Genomic DNA, 23448 nt, shown 5'->3' with positions numbered 1-23448 from the left:
GAGGATGGCTCTGAATTCTCTTCTGGTTCTTAGATCATGCCCATCACTGTGATGTTTGAGCACCTGAAGCGATGGATCCGTAAGCACTTCAGGGAAAAGACCCTGTTTTCATACTGTTTGCAAAGCACCTATATAAATTAACAGTAATAATTCCATTATAAAAATGTCTTTCCAGAAAAAGCAAGAGATCTGGAGTACAAACAAGATAGCTTATTGCTTTGGAAAAGCAGATATTAATTTACTAAACATGCAAGTTCCAAAGAGTCTGGAGGTCAAAAGATCAGTTCCTTCCAAATGTGAAAGAAATGTTAAACTGATCCATGTATAAAAATAATCGATCGATCAATTTACTGTTCTGTAACATTTAAAATGCAATAATGATGACTATTAAAATCAGGTCAATATACCAGCATCTAGCTTCTTGTAATTAGTTAGTGACAATTTTCAAAACAATGCCATGGCTTCTGTTTGCTTCTTTTGTTGCAACGTTGGATTTTTAGCTATATTTTACAAATAATACTACAACACTTTAGAAATTCACTCCTGCATACAGTTCATAAGGGATCTTTAGCCAGTGGAGGACAGGCATAGCAGAGCTCTGGCTGGTGAGGGGGATTCCCCGTATGGCACACCCACTGTCTCCAGCTTCTAGACCCAATTCCCTTAGGCCAGGCAAAGGGTGTGTATCTGGAGTGCTGCTATAGTCCAGCCAGTGTCAGCTGGCAGACTATGCTGGAGGCTGTTACCACTTGCTCTAGTTTAGAGGAACTTTCTGCCTTACACCAACACTGGCAGGCTTGAACCAGTGCTTGTCAATTTCTCCCATTTAAATTTCTCCTTGACACCCATTTCTACTGTGGTCTCTACAAGAGATTAGGCAAGTCAGGGAAAGCTGATATTTATCTTAAAAAATATTCGTTGTTGTATATTTTTTCCTTCTCCCCACCCTTCATCAAGATCATCTGTTGCTTGTCATCTTAGATGGTGTGCCCTTTGGGCTAGGGGCTTTTTCTCATTATGTTTGGCCAGTGACTAGCATGCTGTGGATGCTGCCATTTTACCAGTAATAATTTACGTAAAATGAGTGTTCTCAGATCTTTACGTCCTCCCCGCAAACCCTCCCTTCCCCGCAACTTTGCTATAGAAGAACTGGAGCCCCACTGCCTGTCTTGGAGCCTGTGGATAGTTGCCAATATTTTCAGAAGTCAAATATAGTTGGATTCTGGAATCTGTGTGTATTCTGGTTCATTTTAGGACTTATCTAGCAATTTACAAACTACTTAATTACCAAAACCCCTCTGTAAGGCAGGTAAATGTTATTTCCTCCACTTTTCAGATATGAAAACAGAAAGGTTAAGGCCAACTTTTTCAAATATAGGTGTACAAATTTAAGCACCTAAATCTGAAAATTTTGAATTTGGTGCCTAATTTTGGGCACCAGATTTGAAATTTGCATCCTCCATAACTAGACAAAGACTACTGAGGAAGGTACGGTCACAGCTGGGATTATCTGGTCTCAGTCCACTGCATCGTACTACCCCTGCTACTGAGCTGCCCCTTCTTTTGGTCAAAGGTCACACTGACTGCTCAGCAGAGAAGCTGGTGAAGCTGCATGCAGCTAGCTGGTTGGATCTTGGAATGGCTCCAGTGCTGTCAAAGGAAGCTCACATGGCACTACCTCCTCCAACTGTGAAGCTGATCTAGAGTCTTCAAAAGGAAAAAAAATGAAGGTTGTATGGACACTCTTTTTCTAGACCCCAAACTCTGGATCTAGGTGCTGTGAAGGGTCTGTGAATAACCCACTGATCTTTTGGAAAATCAAGTGATAAACTTTCAGCCCAAGGGATTGGTTTGCACAGATTATAATTTGAAGGTTCTTTTCAAGTAAAAGAGCTAGAAGTTCTTTCTCTCTCTCTGTCTCCTTATTCTCCTTTTACATTTTCTCTGTGGCTATAAGCTTTGTATAACCAGAAAAGCTGGCTCTGTTCTGGAGCAAAGCTTCAAATCAGTAAGAGGAGAAATGGAGAGCAAGATGGATTTAATTTACTGTATAAAGGAAGAATCCCCAGATTGAGCTCTTTTTAAAACAATTAGTTATTCTTTAGAATTAAAGATGTGAATAAACACTTATAAAACCTTAGGCATTAACCTCACATTAATTTAAGGAGTAAAACAGAAACTTAACTGAGAATTTACCCTTTAAATTTCCACGGCAACAGTAAATCAGTTCTGTTCTCTGGTTTAGTAAAAGAACATAATTAATCACATGCAGCAGCTTCACATACCATTATATATACAATACTTTCACATACATATTTATTTTAAGTTCAATTCCTTCCCTGAAGTTAACAGTTGTAATCCTTACAACAGGCTGTTCAAGTCCCATTAAGAATCAGCGATAGGCTACACCAGTTGTAATAACCGTTATCAAAGGTATCCTCTTTGTCAGTTTCTGCAGGGATCGTTGGTTACCAATTTCTGGAAAGTAAACCCCAAGTTAATCAGACACATTCTGTGCTCTCCTTCTCAACCCTTCGCAACATTCTTTTCTCATTGTTAAAACCGCCAAAATATATTACTAAATAGCTCACTGTAATTAAATGATATCTATTCTGTGTATAACTGCTGAATATATAAATTCAAAAAATTATGACCATTACATCATCCACATTTAAGTGACCTTTCTAATCCATGATTGTCACACTCAGAAATCGCATGCAAACCCCCAGAGGATTGTTTTTTTCATTTCCAGTAAGCCCTAATCATAGAATCATAGAATATCAGGGTTGGAAGTGACCTCAGGAGGTCATCTAGTCCAACCCCCTGCTCAAAGCAGGACCAATCCCCAGCTAAACTGAGCTATCATTTGAAAGAGCTTTTACAGCCTAAAGCCTTTTGAAAAGCATCAAAATCCTAGAGGCTGCAGAGTTCCAAAAATATCAACCTTAAAAATTAATTGGCTTCAACTTATTTCCTCTTTTTTGCTTATCCTTAGGTAATCTGAAATAATCCTCCAGTTAACTCCAAATGCAGTCACTAAACAGGGGGTTAAAACAAAAACTTTCTATTGTACATTCCCCACCCCACTCTTCGCCAGAAACTGAAGCTCTTGGCCTACCTCAGGTTATATTTAAAATGTTCAAATCTATATGGTATAGTTACAATTTCTTTTTACATAGTAAATTAACTTTGCAAAATAAGGAAAAGACCCATTCTTATTCTGCATCATTGCAAGGTGATAAAAATAAGTCACTAGGCAATAGTAAAGTAGTCAAGGGATTGCCACTACACATTGCCAAAGCAGATATTACTAAAATGTGATACCAACTTAAATGGAAAAGGAAGCTACTGGATGCTGTTGTAACTAAGGTCAAATAGTTTATAAATCAGATGTTGACTGGACAGCTCAGAGTCTGAATAGCAAATTGCCTTGGAAGAAGTCAAAATGGAAGGGTTTCCTTGGGAGGATTAAGGTAATAAACAACCACCCAAAAATTCCTAGCAAAATGTGTCAGATTAAAGGGACATCTGTATTGTAATGACAAGCATCAATTTTGAGTTATTTCCTATAACTTTATAAGGTACCATAATAAATCACAGAAAAATTCAACTGCATGGGATAGAGTTGTTGTGCCATACATCATGATATGTGAGATTCGGAAGCTAACTTGGGAACTAAGTAAATAGGAAGTCAATTGATACAAAGCCTTTTTTTTTTAAGTAACTGAGAAAAAACTCTCCACCATCACCTTCAATATTAAAGACAGTAAACCTCAATTATTATAATAATCTTGAGCCATAGAATTAGAGAAGTCAAACAGAAAAGACCATCCCTTGGACACCAGTAGAGGATTGGTTCCTACACTCCAATAAACTGATAATATCACACTGTACAGTTTAGTTTAAATCAGACATATTCTTATTATCTGTATTGCAGTATATCTAGGAGCCTTAGTCATGGACCAAAGTCCCACTCTGCTAAGCACTGTTCTGTATGCAAAAACATAACAGAAAGACCTGCCCCAAAAAACTTACAATCCAGTATAAGACAAGAAAAAACAAATGGGTAAGGACCGACAAGGGAAGGATGAGCAAATAATTAGACAATACGAGTTAACATGATAGACAGTAGTCTCAGCAAAACAGCTGCCTAAGTGTTGCCAAGTTTATCTTAGACATCATGGACAAGAGAGGGATACGAATGAGGATCGTGAGATGAGTTTGTAGAAGTTTATAAAAAGAAAAGGAGTACTTGTGGCACCTTAGAGACTAACCAGTTTATTAGTGCTGGAAATGACCCACCTTGATTATCATGCGCATTATAAAGAGAGGTTTCAAAGAGGGATGGGCTATTACCAGCAGGAGAGTGAGTTTGTATGTGGGGGGGGGGAAGGGTGAGAAAACCTGGATTTGTGCTGGAAATGGCTCTACTTGATGATCACTTTAGATAAGCTGTTGCCAGCGGGGGAGTGGGGTGGGAGGAAGTTTTGTTTCATGGTCTCTGTGTGTATATAATGTCTTCTGCAGTTTCCACGATATGCTATGCATCCGATGAAGTGAGCTGTAGCTCACGAAAGCTCATGCTCAAATAAACTGGTTAGTCTCTAAGGTGCCACAAGTACTCCTTTTCTTTTTACGAATACAGACTAACACGGCTGTTACTCTGATAGAAGTTTATAGGGAGCTCCCCAAAGTGTATAGGAGAGCATGGGAGAAAGCACAAAGGTGCTTGTTTGAAATTTTTTAAAGTGGACAATGGATAAGAGTAGGGCCAGGATGTTGCCATAGTTGAGGTGCAAGTTGATGAAGGCCTGGGCCAAGATGAGTGAGGCCTCAAGTTTTAGCTGTGTGGGTGGATAGCAAACGCTAGATTTTAGAGCTATTATGCAGGAAGAACCAGCAAAATTTAGGTACAGGCTGCATGTGAGGAGCGGTAGAGGGCTGAGTCGAAGATGATGCCCACGGAATGTGTAAGGGTGGTGCTGTCCAGTGTGACCGTGAAAAGAAGGAGAGGTCCCATTAAAGCCACTATATTTGTAACCTGAAAATCATTTCATTGTCAAACAGTGCAGGATGTGAGAACGTTCAGCAGACTGCTAGAGTCTCTGCTTTTGTAACAGAACTAATCCTACAACATTGTGAGTGTAGTTGGTAATTACCTTATTCAAAACAGTACAAATTACCGTAAGTACTTGTTATATACATGATGCAAAAATTCATTCTTGCAGGCTGTTACAAAATCCGTCACTGAACTGGAACACCAGCCAGTTGTCAGAGAATACAGCTAAGATGTGGGCATTGCCGTGTCTCAGATGACGCATTACACGTCATTCAGTCTTTGCTGGAGTTGAGTTCTTGCCAAGGGATGGATCATTTTGTGAAACAGAAAGTAGTAAGTTGTTAAATGGAAACTCAGAAAGAAGGAATGAGATGACATATATCGTGTAACACTGGTTGGTTCCAAATTACAGCACAGTATGTTCTTACAGGCTGGCTGCTCGGATGATGCAACCTTTGCAGTTATTGCAACATTCTGAAACCAAACATCTGGAGCTTAGAGATAAGCCTGAGGATGTTTCTTCCTGAGAAAACTTGAAGCCTTGAAAAATCAAAATTTGATTCCCTAAACTGGCAATGTCACAAGGAACACCTTTTGGGCACGTTATTTAACATTTCATAGATTACGAGGCCAGAAGGGATCATTGCGATCAGATAGTCTGACCACCTTTATAGCACAGGCCATAGATCTTCCCTGAAATAAAATAAAATAAATTCCCTTAGAAAAACAACCACTCTTAGAACATAAGAACGTAAGAATGGCCCTACTGGGTCAGACCAAAGGTCCATGTAGCCCAGTATACTGTCTTTCAACAGTAGCCAGTGCCAGGTGCCCCAGAGAGAATGAACAGAACAGGTAAACATCAAGTGATCCATCCCCCATTGCTCATTCCCAGCTTCTGACAAACAGAGGCTGGGGCACCATTCCTGCCCATCCTGGTTAGATTTAAAAGTTGTCAGTGTCGGAGAATTCACCATGAATCTTGGTAAATAACTCTCACTGTTAAAAACTTATGCCTTATTTCCAGTCTGAATTTATCTAGCTTCAACTTCCAGACACTGGAGCACATTATACCTTTCTCTGCTAGATTGAAGAGCCCATTATTAAATATTTGTTGCCCATGTAGATACTTAAAGACTGTAATCAAGTCACCCTTTAGCCGTCTCTCTGGTAAACTAAATAGACTGAGCTCCTTGAGTCTAACACTATAAGGCATGTTTTCTAATCCTTCAGTTATTCTCACCGCTCCTCACTGAACCCTCTCCAATTTATCAACGTCCTTCTTGAATTGTGTACACCAGAACTAGACACAGTATTCCAGCAGTAGTTGCACCATCACCAAATCTCTTCTCCTCGAGATTCCTCTGTTCATGCTTCCCATGATCATATTAGTTTTGTGGGCCATAGCCTCAGGTTAGGAGCTCATGTTTAGCTGATTATTCACAGTGATTCCCAAATCTTTGAGAGTCACTGCTTTCCAGGATCGAGTCCCTCCTCCTGTAAATATGGCCTACATTCCTTGTTCCTAGATTTATACATTTATATTTAGCCATATTAAAATGCATATTGTTTACTTGTGCCCAGTTTACAAAGTGATCCAGACTGCTTTGTAACAGTGACCTTTCTTCTTCTTTATTTACCACTCCCCCAATTTTTATGTCATTTGCAAACCTTATCTGTGGTGATTTTCTGTCTTCTTCCAGGTCATGTGATAAAAATGGTAAATTGTGTAGAGCAAAGAACTGATCCCTGTGGGACCCCACTGAAAACACACCTGATCAAACATGATTTCCTGCTTACAATTACAGTTTGAGACCTACCAGTTAGCCAGTTTTCAATCCACTTAATATGTGCCATGTTAATTTTATATCATTCTAGATTTTAATCAAAATGTCATGTGGTACCAAGTCAAATGCCTTAGAGAAGTCTAAGTATATTGTGTCAACACTATTGCCTTTATCAACCCAACTTGTAATCTCATTAAAAAATAACAAGTTAGTTTGACAGAATCTATTTTTCATAAACTATGTTGATTTACATTAATTATATTGCCCTCCTTTAATTCGTATTAATCGAGTCCCATATCAGCCAGTCAATTATTTTGCCTGGGATTGATGTCAGGCTGACAGGATCAATCCCTGGATCAATCCCATTTCCCCTTTTTAAAAACTGAACCATCAGCTTCCTTCTAGCCTCTGGAACTTCCCCAATGCTCCAAAACTTATTGAAAATCAACATTTGCAGTCCAGTGAGCTCTCAGCCAGCTCTGTTAAATCTCTGGGATGCAAGTTATTTGAAACTGCTCATCTAAAAATGTTTAACTTTAGTAGCTTCTCTAGAACATCCTCCAGAGATATTAGAGGAATGGAAAGAGTGTCACCACCACCATGTGAGGAAACCGAATCATCTGTTTTTTTCTCCAGATGCAGAAGAGAAATATTTATTGAACACTTCTGCCTTTTCTACATTATCATTGATGATCCTACCACTTGCATCTAGTAACGGACCAATACAATAGGATTTTTTTCCCTAATATAGTTAAAAAGCTCCTTATTGTCCTCAATTCCACTGGCCACAGATTTTGTCTTGTGGCCCTCTGCTTCCCTTATCACTTTTCTACAGTTCCTATCTTCTGATTTATATTCATCACTATCAACTTCCCCTTTCTTCCATTTGCTATTTTTTTTAAATTGTATAGCTGCTTTCACTTCTTCTGTAAATCAGTACAGACTTTTTTTTAAACAGTACAACCTTCTTCCTTGATAGTGGCTACTTTGGCAATGAATAACGTGTTCTTAAATGATTTCCATTTATCATTCACATTCTTCTGATTAAATTCTTCATCCAAGCTGATTTTGTTCACAATTGTTTTCACCTTTTGAAACTGACCCTAGTAAAGCACCAATTATATACATATTACTGGTCTGGACTTTATTCTACTTGCACATTATAAATGTGATCAAGTCCTGATCATTTGTACCTAAGCTACCATTATTTTTTAGTTCTGTGATTAGTTCCTCTTTATCGGTCAGGGCAACATCTAATAAAGAATTCACCCATGTTGGATGCAACACTTTTTGAGTTAGGAAATTGTCACCTGTACTGTTTAGAAATTCAAAGGATGCTGTAGTAGTACTGGTAGCATGAGACTACCAGCATGTGTCACTCAAACTGAAGAACCCCATAATCACGTAGTTTTCACCCCCTACACGTTATAGATAGTTGCGTAAGGAGACAGTCAGTTTCTTCTCTACATTGATGTGATGGTCTGTAGCAGACACCAACTAATACTCCAGCTTGTGCTTTCATCTGTTAGCACATTGATCCATAAGCATTCAAGATCATTTTTTTCCAAATGGTCAGTGACCCAAAAAGAGGTCATTCCATTTTTGACATAGTGTGCCACTCCTCCTCCCGTTTGGCCCATTCGATCCTTCTACCAATTGCATAGCAGTGTAAGCCACATAGCATTGTACAAAACTATATTCCCTTCTCTGTGCAATAGATGGTATCAAAATTGGCCTGCAGCTAGGCCTTCGTCAAACACCACACAGTATCAATGACGTGGCTGATGATGTCTGAGAGCAACTAATTCCAAAACTCCATACTTGACTGCTCATGTTTGGGGTTAGAAGTCACAAAATATGTCTTGTTCTAGAAGAGGCTGGCTAGGTCCAAACATTTGGGAAACACTCCTACATTGCTATGTAGTAACAAAATATTGTCCTTTGAAGACAATATAACTTTTGTTCAGATGAGGCCTTTCAAGTTTTATGTGTAAAAATGTTATCTTCTTATTCAACAGGAATTCTGAGTCATATCTTCTTATTTTGCTGCCTTTGTATGCCTGTTAGCCCTAAATAGCTAAAACCGCTCTGGGAAACTATGCTGAACCCCTTCTGGCTCCTTTGTCATGCAAAGAACTGTTACGTTATTGATTGCAGAACTTTAGTGGTAGGAGCCAGAAAGAACAAGACTTGACATCGAGATCTCCAGGGGAGCTTGAGAATTGACAATTAGCAAGAATTTCTTTTTAGTTATCAGCTGAGCCAATTTAATCTGGAAATCACCAAGATGCAAATATGAAAATCCATTATGCCATTTCTTACACTGTCACATTTTTCATGGTACAACCACCACACACTCATAGTACTGTATTTGAACATTTAAGTAAAATCATGTTTAAAATATCTTCCACAATAAAATATTCATGGCAGAAATAATGGAAACCACTTGCTCACAGTGATGTATTAGAAAAGAAGGCTGACCTATTTGTTACTTCCCTCTAAATGTTCCATAATTTCCCAAGGAAAATATTTGCTTTCTCTTCCCTTTATTTTTTTTTTTTTTTGTGGCTTGAAATTTTAATTTGCCAAATATATTAAGATATGGTATTGCACCTCAACGTGCAGCTTCAAGAGCATTATGTAGCTTTGCCCTCTAGGAATTTCACAAATAAATCACAGCTTACTCACCATCCCTTATAGTAATGCTCTCCTTTGGAGCAGAGATATGGTACATGCAGGTATTCAGTGATACCAAGAGCTGATTTTTTTTTCCAATTACACTGTTCTATTGAAAAATACTTGTGGAAAAGAACAATTACCTAAATGAGAAGAACCGCTTTAAAGTATTTTCCCTATAGGATCATGAAAGTAAAATTAGCTGCACCTGATACTTTAAGGAACAACAGTGGTGTACCCTAATATTATGATTAACACAAATATTTGAAAAAATGTGATTCACCAGCAGTTGTAACACAACATATTTCCCAGTTCTTTTTCCACATGTTTAAAAAAATTGCAAAGATACATTAAAAGAGGGGTGTGTGTGTGAGTGAGAGAGAGAGAGAGAGAGAGATCTTTGCAGCATAATAAGGATCTAGAAGCTGTGGGAAATGAGAAGCAAAAGAATACGAATTGAAGATATTGTGTTCACGGTATGTCTTCTTAAATTTTCAATACTTTATGTTGACTGGACCTTTGAGACATTCTTTTATATTCATAGACTCAGACATTAAGGTCAGAAGGGACCATTATGATCATCGAGTCTGACCTCCTGCACAATGCAGGCCACAGAATCTCACCCACCCACTCCTGCAATAAACCTCTCACCTATGTCTGAGCTATTGAAGTCCTCAAATCATGGTTTAAAGACTTCAAGGTGCAGAGAATCCTCCAGCAAGTGACCCGTGCCCCATGCTGCAGAGGAAGGCGAAAAATCCCCAGGGCCTCTGTCATAAATATAAAGGGAAGGGTAAACACCTTTAAAATCCCTCCTGGCTAAAGGAAAAACCCTTTCACCTGAAAAGAGTTAAGAAGTTAGGATAACCTCGCTGGCACCTGACCAAAATGACCAATGAGGAGACAAGATACTTTCAAAAGCTGGGGGGAGGGAGAAACAAAGCTCTCTCTCTCTGTCTGTGTGATGCTTTTGCCGGGGGACAGAACAGGAATGGAGACTTAGAACTTAGTAAGTAATCTGGCTAGATATGCGTTAGATTCTGATTTCTTTAAATGGTTGAGAGAATAAGCTGTGCTGAGTGGAATGGATATTCATTTTTGTGTCTTTTTGTAACTTAAGGTTTTGCCTAGAGGGATTCTCTATGTTTTGAATCTAATTACCCTGTAAGGTATTTACCATTCTGACTTTACAGAGGTGATTCTTTTTACTCTTTCTTCTATTAAAATTCTTCTTTTAAGAAACTGAATGCTTTTTCATTGTTCTTAAGATCCAAGGGTTTGGGTCTGTGGTCGCCTATGCAAATTGGTGAGGATTTTTATCAAACCTTCCACAGGAAAGGGGGTCTAAGATTTGGGAGGATTTTGGGGGAAAAGACGTTTCCAAATGTACTCTTTCCTAATAATATAATACCGGTTAGACTTTTGGTGGTGGCAGCGAAAGTCCAAGGGCAAAAGGTAAGACAGTTTGTACCTTGGGGAAGTTTTAACCTAAGCTGGTAAAAGTAAGCTTAGGAGGTTTTCATGCAGGTCCCCACATCTGTACCCTAGAGTTCAGAGTGGGGAAGGAACCTTGACAGCCTCTTCCAATCTGCCCTGGAGGAAAATTCCTTCCCGACCCCAAATATGGCAATCAACTGAACCCTGAGCATGTGGGCAAGATTCACCAGCCAGATACCCAGGAAAGAATTCTCTATAGTAACTCAGATCCCATCCCATCACCGGCCATTGGGCCTATTTATCATGAATATTTAAAGATCAATTCATTGCCAAAATCATATTATCCCATCATACCATCTCCTCCATAAACTTATCGAGTTTAATCTTGAAGCCAGATAAGTATTTTGACCCCACTGCTTCCCTTGGAAGGCTGTTCCAGAACTTCACTCCTCTGATGGTTAGACACCTTCATCTAATTTCAAGTCTAAACTTCCTGCTGGCCAGTTTGTATCCATTTGTTCTTGTGTCCACATTGGTACTGAGCTTAAATAATTCCTCTTCCTCCCTGGTATTTATCCCTCTAATATATTTATAGAGAGCAATCATATCTCCCCTCAGCCTTTTTTTGGTTGGGCTAAACAAGCCAAGCTCTTTGAGTCTCCTTTCATAAGACAGGTTTTCCATTCCTCGGATCATCCTAGTAGCTCTTCTCTGTACCAGTTCCAGTTTGAATTCATCCTTCTTAAACATGGGAGGCCAGAACTGCACACAGTATTCCAGGTGAGGTCTCACCAGTGCCTTGTATAATGGTACTAACACCTCCTTATCTCTACTGGAAACTTTACTGAAATCTGTGGATTTACACAGGCATAAAATTGGTGTTAAACAGAAGTAAGCCAGGACAAGTGCTTGAGAGGCATGCTTTGACCTAGACCTCTCACCTTGTTTGATAACTACAGAAGATACTTGTAGTTTGATATACATTTTTCTTGATAATAAAAATACAAAATTCTACTCCACCTGTTAAAGTTTTTAAAAAGCTGCTTTTCAATTTAGAAGGCCACACTTCTGCTTGAAAGATCTCTTTTTGCAAGAGCAAAATCTCTCAGGAGAACATTACTAAGGCCTAAATTCATCAAGATACTTAAGCAAGTGCTTAGTACTTAGTACTTTTACAGTCTAATACACATTTTTGTTCAGAAATGTATTTGTAATATGTAATAATGCATACACTATTTTTCTCAGAATTTTTTCAGCTATGAGGACAGAACACAACGTAGAACATAATGCAGAGACTAGGTAGGCAGGAGGAGATATCTTTAGAAAGATAAGAAGCTGGAGTCAAAGGCAGTAATTAAATGAAAAGGGTTCTGCCTCCCCATGCTTCCTCCAAGAAAGAAACTGACCACCCAATAGACAGAGAAAAGAGCCACACATAAAAATCAACTGACTGGTGATCAAAGAATACTTAGGACAATGAGTGTCAGCAGTGGAGGAAAGTTTACCTTTACTAACTTATTAAGTAGCAACAAGGGTAATTATTTAACAATAGGACACTCTGCCCTAATCTAAGTATAGTATGGAAGAATTCAGAACAGAACAAAACTCATAACACCAAGGATTAAGCTAGTATATGGCAGATATTATGATAAATTAAGTAATACCATACATTTTTGCGTGAAGTGTAATTTATAGGACCAAAATCTCTCTGCTCTTAAAACAACAGGACATGATATTGGGGTTTTTTTAATTTTGGATTTGCTGAAAAGAATTCGCTTTTGCTGGCAATGAGTAAGAGACAACTTTTTTTCACAGAAAAATCCTTGATAATAAAGAATGAGGGCGAAATAGTCTAAAGAACCACAAAGTAGGTAAAAATGACTGTTTCTGAATCAAAGGCTTCCCATGATACTTCAGTAACTCTTTCCATTTCAGCAAAGATCTAGTACATTTATAGTGCTAGTTCCCCTGTGCCTCCTTCCTGGCCCTTCCAGGTAAACTCACACTTTTTCAAATCCCTTCTAAAACTCATTTTTTGTTAGTTTTCCTTTGTTGACTTCCACCTTGTTTCCCTCCTTCCTGATTCTGTCCCCCTCACTGTAATATAACTAAACAAAGTAACTATCAAGACAGCTAGAATGGTAGGTATGGACGGTATACAGGTAAGTGATGAGTAAGCAGTTGATTAATTAAAGCATAATTAATTTGGTGTCAAATCAGCAAGACAGCAAATTTAAACAGTCAATTAATTCAGATATTCAAAAGACGGTAAATAATTAATAAGGAATCAAAGAGTTTGTTAATTGTGTGACAGCAAATTAGTTATTAAGGGAATCAAGTGAGCAGCAATTAACTAATTATGCAGAGAATCAAATGAGCCATAACATATTTATTGCAGATAATCCATACAAATGGGCAATTTAAAAGCATATGGGTAGCAAAAATGATGCAATGTATTAAAAGAAAAATGACTAGTAAGACAAATTACTGGCAATTGTAGTTAATAAAGCTATTAAGTAAATCAGTTGAATCAGGAATGAAGGAATCAGGTCAGAAATCAATTGGTTGAGAAAACTACTACGTAATCAGGCAAACTAAAATAAAGTATTGGGCACCCAATGGGATTTATTGAGTTACCAGGTGCTGATCTAGTGAGGAAGCTGAGGTTAACACATGGGAGTAGCAGCATTAAAAGGGCCTTCAGAGCTGTGACTTTGTTATGGTCTTTCACTGTCGTAACCCTCATCTGTCCAGTCTCCTCTCCATCACTCTGCATTGATTGCCATACTCTCCCTCCCTTGCTGTGTTATGCCTAATTTAGATCATGGCCTGTTGCTTATATTTGTCTGAAAATTGTCATGAATATCTACTATGTTACATGAATAAATAAATATGAAATAAATTGCCCAAACATTATCTCCAGAGGTTCATGCTCATAAGTTACTGTCATTACATTTTTAAATAAACTAATGGAAACTAAGTGAGTAGGATTTCTGTTTACCATTAGTCAAAGGGGATGAGATGTATATTATGACATCAAAAAGAGTATAAATTGATTTTCACTGACACCGTGTTGCAAACATTATTTTTGTGACAATTGGTGCTTGCAGTCCAAATGACCTGAATATTATACTTAGAGTACTCCTTTTCTTTTTGCGAATACAGACTAACACGGCTGGTACACTGAAACCTATACTTAGAGTATGTATCTGTAAGAAATATTGTGCACTAAGTGCCTATTAAAATACTTAAATGCTCAAGGTGAATTTACTAAGCCACAGTGGCCTGTGTTCACTTTAGCTTTACTCACTTCCCATGTAGACTTGCCATTAGAAAGGCCAGTTTTCCATGTAGCATTCTTGACTTTCCACACTGTTAGGACCCTACTGAGCTCTTCAGCCCATATCTAGAGACTGCATATATCAACCCCCATCCTTCAAAGTGAAGGGGACTAGACGAAACTCCCTTCAAAGACTATTGCTGTTAAAAGAAAGAGAGTTTTTGTTGAGCAATGTGCGGCACCCATTCTTCCCTCCAGGGGCTTCAAAGCACTCCCAGACCTAGGGTTTCCTACATGAGAGGAAAAAACTAAGACTAGAGCTTGTCAAAAGTGGCCTTTTTTTGGTACAAACAAAAAATAAAAAGGGGTGGGGTTTTTTATTTCTTTTGCGGGGAGGAGGGGGGGCGCAAATTTTTTTTGGTGAAAACACTGAAATTTTTCTCCATTGGAAAAAATTCAAAATGTTACTGTGAGTGTTCTTTTCTCAACATTTGAAAAGAGAAAGTTTAAAAATGAGAAAAAGTCATTTAAATGTCAACATGTAACTTTCTCTCACCTTTTAACTTTTTTCCCCACTCTTCCCCCCATGTTTTTAAGTGAAAAAGGTTTAAAAAAAAACCTGAGCAGTAGGCATTTTCCCATAATTCTGAGATAAAATTCATGTTAGCTGAAAAACTTTTCTATGAAAAAATATCAACTCGCTCTAGCTAAGGCCCTACATAAGCATGACCTGAGACCCACACAAAAATGCCCAAGAAAATTAAGTGTTTTAACTGTTATGCAAGATTTGAGTTAAAGTTGTCCCTTATTAAAGAAACAGTGTAGACTCAGTGACAAAAATATAAATCTTCTGGAACTATAATAAACTTGTAAGGGCGGGGGAGGAGGGAACCCACCACACAACTATTCACAAGTTGTAAAAGTAAACTGATCTATTGACAAGGAAGCATTGTTTTGATCTCAATATTAGCTTTTTATTATTTCACTGGAAAAAGTGGCTCACTGGGGGAGAAAGTCTCACTAGAAACAGATTGACACTTACTATATTTTAAGAAAGCATTCTGTTCTCGCAGCAACGACTATAAACTTCTTGGAAACCATAGTTTATACCTCTACTGTATTCCGAAAAACCTGCAGCTGCCATGGTATCTCACTTTCTTCAGCATAGCATTCTGCTCTGTGCTATGATGGGAGTAATCCCCAGACAGATTTCTAACTCAAAATAAAAATGCAAGTAAGTTTCTGGAACCAATTCAAGGGCCAGCAGGGCATCTTTATTAAGATAAAGGAAGGATCGTCCCTCTTCTGAAAATATTCCCTTCTCCCCACTGAAGGAGAAAAGAACATACTTGCATTTGTCAAATTAAAACAAATCTGAACGGGCCACTGGCAACCAGTTAGGGCCCAAATTCTATAACTCTATAAATCAAGTGGAGAATGTCTAAATACCTATGGTTCCTATCACAGAAACTGAAGGTGGGAGAGACCAACCAAGTTCATCCAGTTGATTCCTCAGGGGTCAGAGTAAGATAAGATACTTATCTGATAAGTTATATTTACTGGGATGAAAAAAAATCCAATACTTGTTCTTCTGAGAAAAATTATTGTACAAAAAAGTATTACTGATGAACAATACAATGCGAGTTCCCTCTGCTGCCATTCAGTGGCAGTTAACCAACTAATAAGAAGCCCCAATACATATTCTTGTGAACATCTCCTATCTAGGTAGTTCTATTTAGACACTGATATGTTCCGTTCCCCTCTCCCCCGCCCCCCCCGTATGATGCCAAGGCATAAGTAAGGAGGAAAATAAAGGCAGTAAATGGTGCCTCAGATAGCATTAGAAACATAGCAAAATAAAATGTTTGCCAAGTGGGAAAAGGAGCAAATCAATATCATTTATTTAATACGTTTCTAGATTGCCTAGCACTAGTGCATCTAGGGGCTTACAGTAATAAAAACACAGCCTCAGTACAGTACCAGCAGTGAGCAGCAACAAAATCAATCAAAAGTTAAGTGAAATAAATGCATCTTACATTGTACCCTGAAACTCATGAAGCTCAAGCTCTAGCAGAGCGCCACAAGTTCCAAAGGCAAACTCTCCGCCATTACAGAATAGTCTACAAAAACAGCAGCAAGATCACACCAGCAGATTTAGACTGCCACAGTGAGAATAAGCAAAGAAATTTTATTTTCAGGGTTTTAAGGAGGAAAATTACAAAGACACTGAAAGCAAATAATACAAAAAAAAAAAAGAATTGAGAGGATTCAATTCAGAGCAATACTGCAAAGTGATGCTGTAGGCAAGGTGTCCCCTCCTGGAGAAACTAACTCCATTATAAGCATAAACCAACTCAGGGATGTACTCATAGTTTCCGTTCAGAGAGAGACTGCTAAATTGGGCATTTTGGTCTGAAACTTGGAGCTGTTAACCAATTCATGCCATTTTGAAAGAAGCCCCCAAAAAGTAAGTTGGGTATTTAGGGCATCCTTGCAGTTTCGCAGAAGTCTGCTTGTGACATTAGAAGCAAGCTGCCATCTTGAAATCAAGTTAAAACATGGCAGCCCCTACGGACTTGGAGAAACTGCCTGGAAACCAGGTACTGTACAACTGAAGTTGCTTATCATTCTGGATAGCTATGCCAGTTTTTATCCGATACAATTACTTCAGAATTTCTCATCAGCTATCACAATAACACATCCACACATACATTCCTGGTTTACTTCAACACGTAACATCATTTTTTAGAACGAAAGAGGAGAAGAAAGACCTGGGTGTATTAGTCACAGGATGACTCTGAACAACCTATGTAATGTTGACATAGGAAAAATTAGACTAGGGTAACCAATATTGTTTGGAAATTGTGACACATAAGACTTCAGTAGATCTTTCCTAGAAAACTGAGAAGAGAAGGAATGAAAGAAGCATATCCGCAATGCAGTGTTCCTTCCGTCAGTTAGACCTGCAAACTTTCTTAACAGCTCTCTAAACAGCAGCTGTGATTTCTTTTTCTAATTACAATTCTCTCTCTCCCCTCTCCCAACCCCAAAGTAATTTTAACATAGCTTCTTGTTAATTAACTACTTTAATTGGTAATGCTTCTTGGCAAATTTAGCAGCTTCTTGCAAGCACAGACACTAACAGCTATGTCTGGTAACAGTGCATATTTACCCTGATAAAATTCACAAGGAATTTCCTCTTTTACAGATTGCAAATTATTCCAACACACAAAAATTCACTACTTTTTTTAATCCAAATCTCCAGCTGTGGAGTTTTAGGAACTCCCAAGGGCACAAAAGTCACAATCATGGAATTAAACAGGTACATAATGTACCACAGAGCTGTTAGGATCCCTTCATGGCTCACATAGAAATAAACCGTACACTCACAACTCTTTAGTAAAGACAAAATTCAGTAATAGGACTTAAGAATCTTTACAGAATTTGTACTTGGCATTTTCAAAATTCATTAGAGAGAATGCACAAGTGCAATCCAGTCTGGTTCAGCACATGCACTAAAATACCAAGTTTAAGCGTAGAATCATTGAGGCATAATTTTTATTGAGTTAGAGTCCAAGTGATTTGTGACAAAATGAAATTTGTAGCTATGTACAGCATGAGTTTAGGTCAAAATTTACAACTGTTTTTGTCCCAAAATGCTGACTCTTGTATTACAACATCCATAGTCAGCAATATGTTGCTAATATTTTGAAGAAGGGAGTCTCAAAAAATCCCATTTTCCTTTAGCTGTGATATATCATTTCCCTGGGCTGCAGGCACTTGCAGAGAGGAGGGGCTATCTAATCTACTGGTTGTCTTTTATACCAACAATATTCTTATGTAACCAAGAAGCCACAGACCGGCAAATAAACGTGCCACACATTACAAATATTTATAATTTGTTGCTATAAAATATTGGTGTGTATGTGTAATCCACACACCTCCTGCATGTGGTGTTCCGGCCCATCTAGTGGCACCAAGACCACTTAATGAGTCTGCTCTACAGCCTTAGCTAACAGGCAGTTGGCTTTTAGCTCATGTGGTAGAGGCTCATGCATTAAGCTCCAGCAGTCCCTGGTTTGATCCTGCCTGCCAACGACTGGGGCCTATCAGCATTACATATGGACAGTACAGCACAGTGTTCAGCTTGTGTGATTTGAAATGTGGTGGGGTGAAGACCTAGTATTTTCCTCCTCTCGCTTTTTTTTTTTTTTAATACTTGATGCTTGGCGCAATTTGAGTCATTCTAAAGGTAAAAGTTGCTTTTCAGAAGAATTTTTAGGATTCCCATGCGTCAAAGCCACCCACAGAGATGATGACTTTGCAGGATCCAGAGAGATGGTGGACTTCATCAGAAGCATGGAAACCACCCCAAACTACCTTGAAAGTTATGATGGAATTTTAACAAGTAGCTCGGGAGAACTCACTCCAGTTTGTCACTGCCACTATTGCCTATGCATGAGCTTATCACATATGCTAATTGCAAAGAGTTACAATTATATAGCTGTGTAATAAAGCCAATACGAAGGAAACATTTAAAAATCATTCACAAAAAACCCACTTACAGATTTGTAATATTGCATACCGCCCTGGAAAATCAGAGCTGGCAACTGAACTAACTGGTGACTAACAGTAAATGATAGCATGAAATTGCTGGTCAGTAAGTGCTTGTGTGACCATGAAACAAAGTGTCAGCTACATCTTCAACCAGTCACATCTACCGCATCTGATCTGTTCGGCCTGTAGCATAACAAATAATTCACAAATTCAAATCTATAGAGCGATTAATGGATTTATAAACCATAAATATCTCAATCTTCAATTACAAAGTGACAATCATCACCTTGCCAGAAAGGTGGTATTTATAATTTCACTATATGTATCTCTAAAACATTTATTTCTTCCTTTTAACATGTGTCTAATAAGCCAGATATATAGTGAGAATGTCACGTAATTTGCTCTCTTCCAACTCGGTGCTGAAGTTGGCCTTGACATTTGTGGGCTCCTCACTGAAGCCCTCTCGACAGAGCTCTGTCTCTTAAGAGGGTGCACTGATGTGACTTTCACCCCACACTCTAATATGGAGTCCCTTTTGAAAGCACCCCAAAACCAGGTGGTCAGGACTTTCAATACAGAATAACCTCGCTATCCTCATGCAGATAGTGGCGCTGGAAAAAAACTATGCTTTCTTTTGGTAGGTGTCAGAGTAGCAGCCGTGTTAGTCTGTATCCGTAAAAAGAAAAGGATTACTTGTGGCACCTTAGAGATTAAGGTACCACAAGTACTCCTTTTCTTTTTCCTTAGGTAGTCACCAGTCCAAGTGCTGACTCGGTCTAACACTGATCAGATTATTAGATCTGACAAGATCATAACCTGAGGTGATATGACAAGTAGTGAGGTAGATTTACACAAAGAAATCAAGAATTACCATTAGAGAAACCTTACAATGAGAGTAGTGTCTATGTAAGTGCCTATAAACTCAGTTTATAGAAAAGTTAACAATCGACCTTGATCAATAAAAAAAAAAAGTAGATGACATTTGTCAATTCATAGAACCACATCATATTAGTGATTTCATCAGATTTATTCACATATCCTTGTATAACATCATGCAGGAGTCATTTATAGAGAGTTTCATTGAAATAAAAGTGTACTCCACACCTTTTTATGTTAGAGAAAAATCCCTTTGACTTCAGCTGCAATAGTGGCCTCTACACTCCACAACAGGCACCTGCACACTGAAGAACAATCTATGTTTGAATCTGTGGAATCCGTTAATCTCAAAAACAAAAACAAACAGACACACACACCACATGGAAATTTGTCTATTAAATAATTACAAAAAGTGAAGTTTTGTCCCAGAAAACATTTAATCAATAGGGCTTTTTAAAGCTATTTTCGAGGGGACATAAATTAAATCTCTAATGCTAATTAACAGAACAGCTGAAGGTTCCACTTAAACCCCCCGAGCCCCAAAACAGGACATTCAGAAGAAGGCTGAATCTCAGGCTAACACACTGGGCTAAACTTTACAATTGCAGCACGATTCAGCTCCATGTAGGTATATATATGTCCCTGAACTATATGCTTATGAACTATATGTATATATATGTCCCTGAACTATACAGCTATATGCTTAGTTATAATAGTACTGCACACGATGTTAAATAGTTTGCAGCAGTACCCCAGAACACTACAGCATCTCACTGTTTCAGTTCCGTACTTTCTCACTTCTGAGTCTTTATTAGACCCTTACTCTTATTTCACATTTTTGAATTCCATTTTGAAAATATTGAAAAAGAAAAGAAATCTCTCAGATATGATATGGTGAATTACTTAAATTATTTTTTAATAAAGTACTGTGAAGATACAGTTCAAAGTTGTACTTGTTTGAGAGATATTAGCAAGTCTGCCAGCATTCCCAGTTTTAAGTATATGAATGAATCCCTCTCCAACTGGTAAAATCTTTCAAACTGGAAAAATTAAATAATGCAATGTAAATGTGATGCTGTAATTGCATACCAAACTTATATTTAAATAGTTAATGCAATGGCCATTAATAGCCCATTGCTGGAATACTACTACACTGTTACTAACATTTACAATTGTGATACATTATACTATTAGCATATTGTAAAGCTCCTACAGTTTAACAACAACAAAAAAACTGCAGCAAGTGACATAAAATTTAGTAACACTGATACATTTTCAGTTTTGAAAGCGGCATCTTCAAATAGAAATATGTCAACCTTATTTCCTACTGATGGTTGAAGAGGGACCATGTACCAAACTACCCAAAGGTAATTACACTTGTATGTCTAAATATGAGAGACATCAGATGATCAATAGGCACTAGTCTATTTGCCATGCTATTTCCTTGTCAAAGGATTCAGCTTTGATAGTTTTAATATGCTAATGTTTGCAGTGACAAATCATTAAAAAAAATTCAGAATTTTTTTTAAAGTACAAATTTATTGGTCATAAAAGCAAACTGCCATTGACTGCTCTTGAGATTATTGTCTTCAATTAAGCCATAGAACAGTGGCAATGCAAGCTTCCCTCATGCTCCCTTGATAATTGTCCTTGATCCTGACGAGAAGGAACTACCTCTAAAAACAAAGAGAGGTCAGCTACACTTCCTTTCAACTCCTAGCCCTCTCTGCTGCGACTTGATATTGTGGTGGCGATTTTTGAGATGTGGAGTCAACAGTGAACAGAGTGAGACCTCCATATTCATGTCACAGATCATGAAAAGCTCTTAGATAGGAATGACTTTAGGGTAATATAGACAAGAGGTCAGGCAGATGCCGTGAGTACTGTTAACTTGTTAGTTGGACTCAGCATCTAAAGATTGGGCCAGATATCAAGAGGGTTTTGTGGGAAGGTCCAACAGCTATAACACTGGTGAGGGTAGCGTATCAGGCAACTGTGATGAAATGTGGCAATTGGATTACAGAATGGCCACCTGTGGTCCCTCCCTCCTTTTATTTTTGTTTTTCCTAAAGGTGTCTGTGACTTACTTACTGAATTGTGATTAGGAAGTTCTTTCTAGTTCAAACACTCATTCCAGGTAAAATCAAGGTGCTCTGAAATCCTTTACTCCACCCCCCCGCCCATTCAAATTTACTAAGGTTCAGATCTTACAGACATGACTATATATTTTTCTTCTCTTGTGGAATTTCAAATTTTTTCCTCCCCAATTGTATATTTAAAAGCTAAAGCTATAGTTCATGACTCATCTTCCATTCATCTTTTCTGATGTTAACAAAATGAGTCTATGTTAAGGGGGTCATTTTTCCATGCAATATTAAGGTGGTGACACAACAGCAAAGATTGGATAAACAGTTTTCTCTTCCAATTTAATATCTACAGCATTTTACACCAAAGTAATTTTTACCAACCAATCTGATTGGTTTTTCATCATTTTAAAGAAGCACTGTTGATCAATCTCTGAATTTACCAACTCAAACCTACTAGAATCAACCTCAAATTACAGCAATCAAAATCATATACTTAAATTACTGATGTATAAAACCTGAGATTTTGCATTAACATCACAGCAATTCTAGGAAATGTAGTTTCCAAGAAAATAACCAGACTATGAGACATTTAAGAACACTGACTACTTGAAACATCAGTTATAATTGGGTTGTCACTTTATCTCTCCAGTTTTCTCCTTTAACAACATTTTAATTACTGGATATTCAGCCCAAAGTTCTATAGTTTTGAAACATAACTGTTAGAATATCGGCATCTAGATCTTTAAAAAGTTCAGTAGTGGTTTGCCTGGAATACTATAAGCCATTCAAGCATTTATGAGATAATTGCCAATCTTACCAAAGTCCCTTGAGGCTGGACTTCCCCCTCTGAGGTTTTGGACTGATCTGCAAATTATCCCTCGTTTAGTCGTAAAACCTAACTCTCTGACAAGATTACATCAGACTAATTTCTAATAGTTATGAAAAAGCCAGACAAAGAGTAGGGGAAGGTGTACAACACAGAGATAAAGTAGTCAAGATGGTGATTGCTCCCCCCTTTTAATAACTGCCCCTCAAATTTGCCATTATTTAGTTGACTTAGGGCTTGTCTTCGCTACAGCTTAAATCGGCACTGCTGCGATTGATGCAGTGGGCATCGATTTAGTGGGTCTGGGGAAGACACGATTAGTTGATGGGAGAGCGCTCTCCCGTCAACTTCGATACGCCACCTCCCCGAAAGGGGGATGCTTTTTAAATCTGATTTATCCCAGCACAACTCCAATAAGATTCCAAATCGGTGAGAGCCACAGAGGTCAAAAGTCCCAGTTCCACAGTAATATAATAAATGTCAAATAACATACAGTTGAAAAACATCCTATACCAATATGTTTGCTACGAATGCTGGTGACAGGTCTTAAATTTATATATTTCACTGAATTCTGGGTACGAAAAAGACATGGCGAGATAGAATTTCAAACTGCACACCTTCCTCCTTATTACAACTGTATATTTTGTTATGAATGAAGCTGCCAACCTGAAGGATAGGCTACATGATTTTATATTGTTCATCCCAGAGTTTCAGAGACTTTGTTTTAATAATAGCCTTTTTAAAAGCTTACCCTATTTTAGATGCCATTCTGCAATGCAATTTTTGATAATTACATAATGAAATGACCACTGGGAAAGACAGACAGCAGGACAATCATTTAAGGACAACAGATAAGGGTAGGG

At 38.0% G+C, this 23448-nt stretch overlaps 1 protein-coding gene across 7 annotated transcripts in view; it reads right to left on the bottom strand.

Annotated features, from left to right (window-relative positions):
* TRAPPC9 (trafficking protein particle complex subunit 9) overlaps nucleotides 1-23448 on the bottom strand; it is an 806968-nt gene that overhangs the window by 254689 nt on the left and 528831 nt on the right. Inside the window, exon 22 of one of the 7 annotated variants that reach the window (XM_043539048.1) lies at nucleotides 19812-19970. The exons of 5 other annotated variants lie outside the window; for them this stretch is intronic. In XM_043539048.1, the coding sequence (XP_043394983.1) occupies nucleotides 19951-19970 (20 nt within the window). In that variant the 3' untranslated portion in view covers nucleotides 19812-19950. Of the gene's footprint in view, nucleotides 1-19811; nucleotides 19971-23448 lie in introns of those variants that run through there. One more of the 7 variants, XM_043539047.1, reaches the window with a different exon arrangement.

The sequence above is a fragment of the Chelonia mydas genome, chromosome 2 (genome assembly GCF_015237465.2).
Source record: "Chelonia mydas isolate rCheMyd1 chromosome 2, rCheMyd1.pri.v2, whole genome shotgun sequence".
NCBI classification, from domain to species: Eukaryota; Metazoa; Chordata; order Testudines; family Cheloniidae; genus Chelonia; species Chelonia mydas.
This window is presented reverse-complemented; position numbering and strand designations above follow the sequence as displayed.